Raw genomic sequence first — 13,194 nt, 5'->3', positions numbered from 1 at the left:
AAAATATTTTTAATGATCACAATAAGCCTCTTTATCTTTGCATTACTGTAATTACCACATAACTTACCTGTTACAATGACCTTGGTACCAGAGCCAAATACTTTGAAAATATAGCCACTAGAAGTATCACAGTGAGCAAATCCTTTGCAAAATACTGTACAGATCTAGTATCTTTATATTGACGAACCAGTAGTTGTAGCTTTAAAAAAAAATCCGATTTACTATTTAAATTGCTTTCTGGCCTTGCAATAAAATAGTAAATAAGGAGAGGTTTCAGAGTAGCACCCGTATTAGTCTGTATTCGCAAAAAGAAAAGGAGTTCTTGTGGTACCTTAGAGACTAACAAATTTATTTGATCATATGCTTTCGTGAGCTACAGCTCACTTCATCGGATGCAACTTCATCCGATGAAGTGAGCTGTAGCTCACGAGAGCTTATGATCAGATAAATTTGTTAGTCTCTAAGGTGCCACAAGTACTCCTTTTCTTTTTGTAAATAAGGAGAGTGCATGTAAAATAATGTGAAAACTGTGGAGGCAATTTTCAAATGGGTAAAAGACACTTAGACATCTAACTATTGTTCCTGGGCACCTGCGTGCCATTGAAAATCTGCCCCTAAAATAAATCTGATAAAACATGGTTAAGATTGGGCATGTCAAATAAATTGTGGAAAGGAACAAATTACTTTTTACATTAGGGTCCACATGCTCACCTGCATATTGCCACCATTCCACCATTGTGCTCCTAATGATAAAGATAGATTGAGGGTAGAATATAGCTCTTAAATTAGGTATATTCATGACAATTATTTTGGCTAACTTCTGCCATTTGGTGTAAACAGAAATATTCCCCAACAGAAAACATTTGCTCGTCAGAAATATTTGTTTGTCTCAGGGACTAGGCACCCAGCAAGGTCGATTTAGCAGTATCTAGAGGGAAGAATAAGCTTAATTAAAGACCCAGAATTCTTTCAATCCCATTAAATCCAAACATGGATAAAACATTTTAATAATTGGAAATCATCTTTAAAAAATTGAGAATCATATTATGGATCAATTATCGTATTTCATTAAAAGGATTACTCTATCATGTATGCCTTGTGTTTATGTAAAAAATAAACAAGATTTACTGCATTTTGGCCTTGGTTTGGCCTTTAATTAAGTGCCTGCTTAAATACATTGCTGAATATGAATGGAAACATGCTTAAGTGCCTTCCTGAACTGGAGCTTTTTTTAGGAAAGAAAACACAATTGCATTAAGTTATTACGAATATAAAGGTACCTTTTAATGCTACCTAATGGCCAGATCCTCCAAGTGCTGACCATCCTCAACTCCTATTTAAATGAATGATCATTAAAGAAGCTCAACAACTCATATGATGGGGTGCTAAATATACGGTATTGTATAAAAACCATAAGTTCTACATTTCACATTTACTGCTAACATTGGGTGGTTCCACTTCAGAATATTTTTGCATAATCATCTCACAGTGTGACAATACTAAACAAGTTCTCCAAGCAGTTTACATCATTCTCATTGATTACGCAAGTGTAACTGGTTCATTCTGAATTAGAGAGACTACTATGGGTGATATTCTGACCCCAGTGAAATCAATTAGAGTTTTGCCCTTGCCTTTAGTGGAAGCAGGATTTCACCCAGTATATTTATGAATAACTTGATTTTGTCCTGGATAACGAGCATGGAAAACATCTTGAGAAACTTACTTGAAATCACCGACTTGGTGCCCGAGCCAAAGAACTTTACTCTATATTCAAATCATTGAAATCCTATACAAAAACAAATGAATTATCAAGTTATGAATTTTATCATACTAAAATTCTGAAGTTCATATTTTTAATTGAGTGCCCACAATCTAAACAAGGCTTGCTGTCGGCCACTTAATTGTGTGAGTGTTAAATTCCTGTGCCTTCTTCTACCAAAAATGTTTTTCTCCTTGACATATATCACAGCAGGGCAAATGGAGTGGGGTGAATTCCTGGTTACCACACACTTTCATTAATTTCAGTGGATGAGCAGGATTTAGTCCTGTGATCTCCAATGTGCCTGGATAGGAAGGGTGATCTTGTGATTAAAGCACCAGAGTGGGACTCAGGAGATTTGCCTTTTTTTCTGGCTCTCCCTCTCTGCCCTTTGTCAAATCACAATCTCTGTACTTCATTTTACATTTCAACATGCTCTTAACATATAGTTTAGAAAATGACATCTCCTTGACAATGTCATTATAAATACTGTTGTGTACTGAACATAAACTAGCACTTATATTATTGATTGGACTGTTTCTGTAGCTTTAATCTGATAAAGAATATTATACACAAAAGGGAAAAGATACTTTCAGTAAAACCACTTACTGAGAACCTGAAGACTGTTGCACCTCAGGCAATTTTCCTCCGTTAATCATTGTACACTGATATAGTCCTAACAATAACAAACTTTTTAAGAATCCCACACCTGCTAAATTGAAACCTGTGCTGTGAATTTTACACTTGCTGGCATTTGGACTCTTTCAATGGAGTTGCACGAGAAACGAACTTAGCCCAATATTTTAAATGTAAAACTCTACATTTCCCTCCTTCCCGATTCTTAACAGCTATTGAGTAAATATTCCAGCCTTTTACTCTTGTATTCACTTTACTCATTAGGATCATATACTGCCCTCAGCGAACCCATTGGTTTACGTGGGAGTTCCATACTCAGGTCAAGAGCAATACATGGATTATGTGCAAATTCCTTGTTTAATATTAATTTATTCAGTCCAATTTTTTTGTCCCTTGATTCTATTTACCAAAGGAAAAACAACCAAGAATAAAAATACTTACCCGAAACAACTAGTTTGGTTCCTGTGCCAAAGTACTTGATCCAGCTTGAAGTATCACATTGACTTTTCATTTTACAAGAAGTTGTGGTACTTTACTTATGCTGTTGTGTCCTTGCTCAAATAACCATGCATTCTGATTGGTTGCTGGGAAAATACTTCTAATGAATTATTCCTGGTTCCTTGACTGCTTGGAGAATTTAATGAATTCACATTTTTGTGTCCTCATAAAGCTGATACATAAATTCTCTTCCCAGTGACTCTATATGCATTTCCTTGCAGCTTTCTGTTAATGAATCCTCACTCCTTAAAATGGCAACTAGATGACAGCTTCCATTTGATTTTAATGTTGTAAATAGACTGTTGGATCAGGCCCTTCTCAAACATTTTCACTGTTTGGTCCACATATTAAAAGAGAGACTGTCTCATGGCCTACAACCCCTCTCCCATTCCTAATAGTATTGACCACCTCCTCCCTCTCTCATCTGCAATCACATCACATCTCTGTAGCAATTGCTTACGTGGAAAAATAATACCTTGAGAGAATTTCATTCTTAGCTGTATTACTGAAATTCAATGGATGGTAATGAGGAGGAACCAGCATTATGTGATCAGCCAGCTCTCTACAGACCAGCACAAAGAGCTCCATAGACTGCAGCTGGGAGCCTGTACCCCAGATACATATTTTTCTGTATGTTGGGATTGTTGTAGTTTGTGGGTTACCAATTTACTGGTATCATTTTAAATGGCTACTGGGGCGGGGAAAATATTTTCCTCTGCACACAGACATTTTAAAGCGGAACAGAGATAACATCTGAGAGAGCCCACCTCATTTCAGACAAAAGGGGTGGATGACACTCTAGCAATTGGAAGGGAACTACCCAGAGTTTTTGATCTCTCTCACAGATGCAGACACGGCCACCCCCACCGCACTAACGTGCAGAATGATTCTGGGAAGTAACTGACAGTGGGTATGAAAAATAGAAAAGGAACATACAGTGAGTGGTTCCTCCCAAATGTACAGGTGGTTGTGTCAAAGGGCTTGTCTACTACCCAAGAGTTTATTGGGAATATCTCCCAGCATTGCAGTCGTGCTGGTGAATCTTCCCTGGTGATCCCTGGGAGAACTGCTGTAGTGAGGGCAATAGCCTTCACTGGCCTGTTACCACCATGTCTTGTAGACCTGCTCTGAGCAGGGTTAAGTGACACCAGCATAAAAACACCAGCACAAACACTGCTGCACTTGGTGTCCTTGGTGGGGCTGTACTGACGTTAGTGCCACAGCGGGAGGTTGTGACGTTCCCCTCTGGTGTGATCTGGACCAGTGATCTGCTAGGTCACGCCAATCCTTGCTCTGCTCAGAGAACCCCTACTCCTGGGCTGTTCACGTGCAGCCTGTGCCATATAAATTGCTCCTTGGATTGTGCCATAGTCTAATCATCATGCATAATCACTTGCACTGGTATTGCACTTTCCATTCAAGAATTTCAATGTACTTTAATGCATTAAGCTTCAATGTCTATGTGAGGCAGGTATTATTCACAGTGGGAGAAACTGAAAGCCAGAGTGGATAAGTGACTTGGTCGTGCAAGAAAGGGTACGGAGGTTCATGGGGTAAAAACTCGGGAGAAAGAGGAGGAGATGGGGCAGGGTCACAGTCCCGGTGCCATTCGCCCCCCACTTCTGCAGAGGTTCCAGCACCCCTGTGGGGGCCCCCAAATTGGACAGGGCCTTGGGCATGGGGCCCATGAGCCCATGCATTAATCCACTACTGAGTAGAGCAGAAGGATTACATCTCATGTTTGCTTACCACACTCCTGCTAACACACACAAGAATAACGTTCACTTTTCTTGTAACAGTGTTACACTGTTGACTCGTATTTAACTTGAGATTCACTACGTGCCCAAATCACTTTCCACAGTACTCCTTCCTAGGCAGTTGTTTCCCATTTTGTGTGTGTGCAATTGATTGTTCCTTCCTCAGTGGAGTACTTTGCATTTGTCCTTATTGAATTTCATCCTATTTACTTCAGACCATTTCTCCAGTTTGTCCAGATCATTTTGAATTTTAATCCTATCCTCCAAAGCACTTGCAACAGCAGGAAGGGAAGCTGTTTAACACCATTCCTTTTGTAGTAGCCTAGATAACCCTTGCTCATACCAACTGGGATCACCCTAATGCATCACCACTCCGACACTTCAGTGATGAGCGATAAATAACAGTATAAAATAGGATATGGAAGGCTATAGACTACCAGTGGTTTCTGTGATAGGTTGTAAGGACTGGTCAAAATCTCCTCACTTCTAGGACCTAGGAGCAGTGAATAAAAGAGAAATAGAAGAATCATCCTCTCTCCTCCTCCTGTTGCTGACTTTCAAGTTGGGCAGCTCCAGTACCTGAAGACTCCATCTGCAATAAGCACGCTCTAGCTAGCGCCCTCCCAGTTCAGACGTGTGGTCAGTCTGCCCATGTGGCATCCCCACAAAGCTTCTGAGCTGGTGCTTCGGGGGCTGAGCCGGACTTTCCTTGTAATCGCTGCTCAGTGTTGCCAACCTCGGCAATTTTTCACTGACTTGGCGACTTTTGAAAGGCCTCAGCAGCAAACCTCCCCCCACAACCCAATAACCCTTTAGCTGGCGACAGGTGACCCTTTGGGTGATCTCTGGGTGATTCAGATGGGCCCGGTCCCTGCTGCCACGGGTGGCCTTTGTGCATGAGCGGCCACCAGGGCGCGTGCACAGCTGGGTGGGGATGTGGGGGAGGGGTCTAAACCCCGAATTGTCCCACGTGCGAGTGAGCCGCGGCTGCTGCCATGACGCCCCCACGGCACGCACAGGGGCAGCAGCTCCCAGCGCCTGTTTCATCTAGAGGGTGGTGGCACCTTTTCCCTCCTGCCACCTGGAGCTATTTCCTCTGCTGCTTTGTGCCCCTCCCCCCATGCAGCACAGCACCAGTGAGCGAGGGGAGAGGCTGAGTAGCTGCAGCCCCCAGTCCCAACGGTGCCTCCTCTCTGTGGTATGGGGGGAATGGCTGCAGGTAGAGTCCAGGGCGGGGCCAGGCCTGGTGTTTGCAGCTGGCTCACGGAAAGCAGCCGGGCCTGAGCCGGCACAGGAGCCGTGAGTTGAGGCCTCATTGTGAGGTCCGTTTTGCACAGGCAATGGTGGGTGGCGTGGAGTCTCAGGGGCAGAGCCAGGGGAACGGCCGCCTGCCCATAGCCACTGCCATGATTCTATGCATGATTTTATCCTGGTAAAATGAGGCGTAATTCACAGCACAGTCGTGGTAAAAACAGTTCAAGTCACTGCATGGTCATGGGTCTCGGCCACCTTTGGATCCACTGGCTCAAAGCGAAGTCACGAACTGTTCATGTGAGGCAGGTGATCAAAGTGACCTAACTGTCTAACACTGCGTGGTAGCAGGGCCCGTGTAATGGGCAAAGTTCCTGGCCCATGACAGTGGTGACAACAGTGACATAGCTGTATCCTTAGCCATCATGCTTGTTTGCTTTCAATACAAGTGAGGAAGAGGAGCAGGCGGGAGGTGCGGGGGACCAGGAAACAAACAGCCAGGCAGGCAGTGGAGAGACTATATTACCAGAACTCTCAAAAGTCCTAGATTTTGTGGGACTGTCCTTTGACCCCGCACAATCCTCTGTTTGCCCCAGGCCCCCTACCAAGTGGCATCGTGACCTAGCGCATGGGGTCATGACCCCACTTAGGTTTGGCTCATCTGTCCCTCCGTCTCCATAGCCCACTTTAGCCCCTGGAAAGGTTTGGATGTATGCACTAGAGCGCTGTGGGGAGGAGGGGAAGAGTGTTACTGCTGGGGGAGGGGGAGTGTGGAAGGAGCAGTGTCACCAGCCGGGTTATTTTGGGGGCTACATTTCACATGTGTTTGCCAAAAACCTCAAGTGTTGAGGCTGACAACACTGTTGCTGCTGCAGGCCACTTTAGCACCAGATGTGAGAGCAAGGACCCACTGTTTTCTGTGTGATCATTGCCTCTCCACCCCCGCTGCTAGCACCCAGGGGATGAGGAAGAGGAGGAAGCAGCCTGACTGAGAATGCAGAGGGGTGAGGAGTGTGTGTGTGTGTGTGTGTGAGGGGGAGGACGGGGGACACACAGGGAGAGACAGGTGCAGGAACCAGAGTGTGAGAAGAAGCAGAGTGGGAGTGGGGATGGTTGCCAGCAGTGGGGTACAGGAAACAGTGCGGTGAGGAGGGGACAGGTGGGACAGCAGAGGAGGAAATTGACTGGAGTTAACAGGTGGTGGATCCGACTAGGGGGAATGGCAGGGGAGGCATATCGGTGTATATAGGCATGGGGGGAGGATATAGGATGTGGGGGAGGATAGGGAAGAAGGGGAGGGGTGGATATCAGAGATGGGGACAGAGACAGGATTGGGGCTGAAGGGAGGAGGCATGGTCTAATGCTTAGTGCTAGCCTGGGACTTGGGAGACCCTGGTTTAATTCTCTCTTCTACCACAGGCTTTCCTTGTGGCTTTGGGCAAGCCACTTAGTTTCTACAGACCTCAGTTCCCCCTCTGTATTATGGGCATAATAGTACTTCCTTATCTCACAGCGGTGTTGTGTGGATAAATGCATTAGAGATTGTGAGGCATTCAGATACTACCGTGGTAAAAGCCATATAAATATGTTTCATGGTTGGGTGCAGGGGATAAAAGAAATGGGTCTCTGAACAATAAAGAACCCTTCCTTGCAGTTTCTAGAATTGATTTCCTTTAAAGAAATAAACTGGACAGAATTCTGCAATGCTGAATTTTATTTAAAATCCATTAATCTTTCAATTAAAAAATTAGTCATATTTCAGAAGCCTGTTTTTGTTTTTATAAAGCAAATAAATGCAATTAGTGGAAATGAAGTGTCAAATCATTTTAAGTTACAGATGAGGACTCCACCCCTGCAAATATTTATGGGACAAGTTTTCCCATTGACTTCACTGAATGCAGTTGACCTTTCCACATCCAAAAAGTTCTTTTTGTGCACATGTTTTTTTGCAGGATAAGGGTTTCTTTGCAGGTGCCGACTTTCTTCTTTCCGGGTGGGTGCTCCACCCCACTCCACTGCTTCCCCTAAGGTCCCACCCTGGCTCTGCCTCTTCTCCTCCCTGCTCTGCCCCCTTCCCCATGGCCCAGCATCTGCCCCACCTCTTCCCACCATGCTCTGCCCCCTCCCCTGAGCGCGCCCTGCCCTCACCCAACCTCTACCTCCCACCCCCGCTCCGGCCCCTCCCCCCAATGCCTCCCACCTGCCGCCAAGCAGCTGATCAGCAGGATAAGCTCTATGTCAACAGGAGAGCGTCTCCTGTGGACACAGTGACTGCCTCTCCAGCAGGTGGAGTAACTATGCCAACAGGAGAAGCTCTTCACTAAAGAGCTACAGCTTTTTAAGTGTAGATCTGTCCTTTATTGTACTGCTAAATCCTCTGGGTCTGCACTACTTTGTGATGCAAAATTCCCATTGAAATCAAGGAGTGTAGCCTCAGCCCTTGAAGTTCCACAGTTACAAAATTAAAGTAATAAAATAGGAAATATGGTCACATATAAAACTGTTCGCTCTCAAGCAGAAGAAGCCATCTGTGCTAATTAGAGAAATGGCCAACCAAATCAAATTGAAATGCAAGTCTTAATATTTAGAGCAAGGTGTTTCTTATGAACAGGCTTATGGCAAAGCAAAGTAAATTTCAGACACAAATGCTGACGTTGGAAGTTGTAAGGAGAAGTTTAAGGTTTCTTTCCCCGGTGCTTGATTGGACTTTGCATCCTGTAGATGAAGAAGAGTACGATGACGTAGTACATGGTGCTTTTCAGGAGTAGGACAATATATATTAAATACGCCGTCCTGTGCATGAAACTGTCTGTAATATCTACAACAAAAAAACAACAACAACAAGTGGTTAATGTTGCATATTCTATAGCCGCAAAGAAAAATAACTGTAAAACCATGTGTGATAGCGTAAGGTATACATGGTATTTGATTGCCGTAATTATACCACCTAATCAGACTATGCATAAATCAGTATCTGATTGTGTCCTCTAAAGAGGTCTACGTTCTGATCAGACCTTCCCATGGTATGGTAGAGCTGAGGGACACAAAGAGGCACTCTCGGTGTTATTATCGCTGGTGTCTGCTCAGGAGTAAGCAGAATGCTAGTGCTTCTTATAAATAGGCTGTTGCCACGATTTTATGCCAAAATTTTCAGACCTGGGTGCCTCCGTTTGTTCTGAGTCTGCATCTGAGCAGCTGATCAATCAAGTGGTCTGATTTTCGGAAGTACTGAAATGACACTGAAATCAGTTGGGTCTTCAAGCTTTCAGCACCTTTACGCCCCATTTGAAAAGTTTGGTTTTGAATACTTTTTGTAATTTAACATGTTAAATGTTCGATGAAGGACCAGTGGCACGTGTAGGTTAAAGAACAATGACCCATGAGGCATGTTAACAAAGCACAACAAATCCCACCAAAACATGTATTTCAGCAGGACTGCTACAGCATGTAACCTGAGCTGCCCGTGGGGATTAGGTTTTGGACCCTTTTGGTAACCCACAGCAGATGTTAACTTACAGCGACAGGTGCCGACTTTCTCCTTTCCAGGTGGGTGCTCCATCCCACTTCACTGCTTCCCCTAAGGTCCCACCCTGGCTCCGCCTCTTCTCCTCCCTGCTCTGCCCCCTTCCCCATGGCCCAGCATCTGCCCCACCTCTTCCCACCATGCTCTGCCCCCTCCCCTGACGCACCCTGCCCTCAGCCCACCTCTACCTCCCCCCCCCGGCCCTCCCCCTAATGCCTCCCACCTGCCGCTAAGCAGCTGATCGGATGGGCCCACCAAAAGAGCTGATCGGCAGGTGGCTGGTGGGCACTCGGCACCCACTATTTTTTGTCCATAGGTGCTCCAGCCCCGGAGCACCCGCAGAGTCGGGGCCTATGCTTACAGCAGTGTTCCACATCTAGAGTAGTTATGTTTGGACATTTAAAAAAGAGAGAATATTTTCATTTTTGTCTTAACCATGTCAAATGGTGCTTAATTCTTAACTGTATTGTATAGAAAATGAGAATTGGGACAGAATTACCTGTGGAAAGCATGGTGCCGTTTTCAGGTTTGTTGATACAACCTTCTGTGGTTTGAGACACTACGGGGGTGTCTGAAAGGATAAAAGCATAACATGTAAAGAGGACTTTAATTGTCAAATGGGATTCTTGTTGAAAATGAAGGCATACTTTTCTTGATGAAGTTCAAAGAGAAAGATGGTGAAAGTATTATAACTACAGTGATTCAAATATGGAAAGTTTATATTTTAAAAAATGAGCACCGAGATTCTATCCACAGAATAAATGCTCAGTAGCACATAACTGATTTGCAAAGCCAACTAGAGCTAAAACAGGGAAAAATGCATATGCTCAGGCAGTGCAGAGCCCTGTGCCTGTTAGGAGCCCGCTTGAAATCTTTGGCATTTACATGGGAGCCAGAGTCTGGACTAGCAGATCTGATTGCAGGGTCTGGACGTTGGCTCTTCTGTGTATGGAAGTTTTTGTTTATGTCGAACCAGATGCATTTTGTCCCACCCAATTACTCAGTTGAGTTTGCCCCTTTGCAATGTGTATGTATATTCGGGGGATAAAAACCTGGCCGCCTGATTTTGTCTCGAGCCTGAGGCAGCCTGAGATTGTTGGCATTCCGGGTAGTGGTAATGTTGTCTATTAGCTGTACAAAAGACAGAAGAAAATAATCCTGATGAGGATACAGTCTAAGGCCCATCTCTTAGGTATTTTTGATGTGCAAGAGGGGGATGGTCAATAAACCCCTTTTTTCCATTACGTTTGAAAGAAGTACATTTTTATCTGCTGTAATTAATTTATTGTATCTCAGATAAGAACCAAACAGAAATTAATGCAAGAGAAAAATCTTTTTGATTTTGGTTTCTGTAATTCTTCTGGTCTGCTGTAAGAAGTTAGATGCTGTGTGTGTTATTACTTTTGTTGCAATATGTATCACTTGTTCAAAACCAAACACTGTAGGCCGGGTCCGTGGCTGGTGTAAATCTGCAGAGCTCCACTGACTTCAGTGGAGTTTTGCTGCTTTACACTAGCTGAGGAGCTCAGCCAACATTTTCAGTCATTATAGAAAGATTTTAAATTGGGGAAAGAAGTCAAAACTGAGCTTTTGATGGAGAAGCTTCAGCTTATGGAGAGATGGAAGCTAATATTGGACTGGAGAGCGCAAACCCTTTTAGGAACAGTAATAGATTTTATTCTTTTATTGTAAAGAAACAATGAACTCTCTGAATATATATAGAACTAGTTTTAATAATATAGTATATACCTGGAGATTCGATAGGGACAAAACCGTCTTTGTTTTCATGTTGATATTTGCAGCTGTAATTCTTGCTATTTTTATCTACGGTCAGCCAGCTGCTTATTGAGTATGAAGGTTGATTGTCACCAGGGGGCCAAATTTCCTCATGCACTGCATTTTCCTCTGCACTCTTCGTGCCGTCTTCCCAAGTCACCTTAATAACATTTGGGTAAAAATCCTGAATGAGGCACATGTATGATACTTTCCCATCTTGTTCAGAAGAAGGAGGCAGGACCTGAATCATGCTGACATTAATTCTTGCTTGTTTGTCTGGATTCATTTTGGAGAGAGAAATGAATTTGTTAGGAATTAAGTAAATTCAGAATTGCATTATACATTGCATACTTTGCTTTTGAAACAATAAAGAAAGAATTCACAGATTTGAAAGCGGAAGAGAGGCAATTTCATTTCTTGCATCCAATTCCTCCAAATTGCACTCAAGCGCACAATCTTAACTCTGAGTTCAGCATGAGAACTATACCTCGTTGCCAAATGTATTTTAACTACTTTATGTCTATAATATATTGTTACTGCCTATTAAATTCTGAAGATAGGAGTAAATTGTCCACTTCTGAGTTAGAGCTTTAGGGAGTTAGAATTGCAGAAGTTTACATGCTTGAATTGAATGCAGGTTTTTGTGGAACACTAGAATCTGTGAGAATGCCTACTAACTTAGCTTCCAAACACAAAATATATTAAACACTTGTTGAATGAATGCTGAGTAGATCTTTATGTTCTGGTTCATTTCAAAACATTTGTGACTTTGAAAATCTCCCCTTTATTTACCCAAATAAATACCTATTTGTATGAAGTGACAAAAATTGATGATTTTTGCAATTTTTTTTATCAGCTCTATTCCAAGAGTGACTAAAAAAAATTGCAAAAATCATCAATTTTTGTCACTTCATACAATTTTTAAAATTGCTGCCTGCTATAAATTGGATAAAACAGAACCAAAAATATTTTATTAAAAGTCCGAACGAGAAAAGATAAAAATATTTTTTGATCCTTGAGTTTGTGTGCATGAAATAATAAGTACTGAACCAGGCCAAAAAATACTTCCCTACTAAAATCTGTCTGCTCGTTTCATATGGGTGACAGTAAATAATACTTTTTTTTAAACAATATATTCAATGTACTAGTTATCACAAGAAGTGAGCAGGTTCAAAACACTTTTACTGCCTCTAATTTCTGTCTCCTGTTTGTCACTGTGGGATACAACCAAGAGAATAAGGTTCCCAACCCAGCTAACAGCTAAAGAAGTGTTCTCTGCAGAACGAGGCAAGATTCTCATGTTATAAATGTCCATCACAAAGAAGAAAGGGAAGGTTGTCGATATTTCAGTTGTGTCAAAGGTCCCCAAATGGGCACCATGTATCTTCTGCATTCTCCATTTGTTCCAACACTTAATTAGAGGTGAACAATTAGAGCCCATTTAACAAAATAATTGGCCTATTTGCCACAAAACATTTTGATTGGAAATTTTAAAGGCAGCAAGAAGGGATTTAGGTGCCCAAATCCCTTTCAAATTCAGGCTCCTTTAATAATGTCAGCCATTGTCTTTAGTCAACTGAGACACAAATATTAATAAATACTAAAGCCCTGCTCCCACAAAGTCTTACACATGTGCTTAATTTTATGCTTTGTGAGTAGTCCCACTGATGTCAAAGCTTGTGAAGGTTCCTTTTCTAAAATGATTCCAGCTTATTTTTGTGCTGTCTGGCTAGTCTAGAGTTTTCTGAAACTATTTGGAACTGAACCAAACTGTAACCTTGTAACTAGGGTTGTGTCAAAAAGTATTTAAAATATCTAAAAATTTAGAAGCCAATGAAGACAGCTGAGACGTTAGACTACCTAACCAAGAAAAATTCCTTCATTAAAGAACTTTCCCTCATTTTGGAAATTGTCACCAATTTAGGGAATTGATTTTTCTGTTCTTTTCAATTTCGATCCTCATGCTCTGGCACTAATTAGTTCAACATTTGGAG

At 42.6% G+C, this 13,194-nt stretch overlaps 1 protein-coding gene and 1 gene segment (V, D, J or C); both read right to left on the bottom strand.

Annotated features, from left to right (window-relative positions):
• Positions 1-13,194, bottom strand: part of LOC311516724 (immunoglobulin kappa light chain-like) — a gene marked incomplete at both ends in the record, with an annotated part of 74,241 nt that overhangs the window by 9,853 nt on the left and 51,194 nt on the right. The window contains one exon of the mRNA XM_084621072.1: positions 2,837-2,882. Within this exon, the coding sequence (XP_084477198.1) occupies positions 2,837-2,882 (46 nt within the window). The remainder of the gene's footprint in view (positions 1-2,836; positions 2,883-13,194) is intronic.
• On the bottom strand, positions 8,577-11,486 carry LOC311515649 (T-cell receptor gamma chain C region DFL12-like). The segment is given in 3 exons: positions 11,174-11,486; positions 9,924-9,995; positions 8,577-8,719 (listed from the first exon to the last, which is right to left on the bottom strand).

This window comes from Lepidochelys olivacea (assembly GCF_965140295.1).
Source record: "Lepidochelys olivacea isolate rLepOli2 genome assembly, chromosome: 2".
NCBI lineage: Eukaryota > Metazoa > Chordata > Testudines > Cheloniidae > Lepidochelys > Lepidochelys olivacea.
The sequence above is the reverse complement of the archived record's forward strand: the minus strand, read 5'-3'. Positions and strand labels throughout refer to the sequence as shown.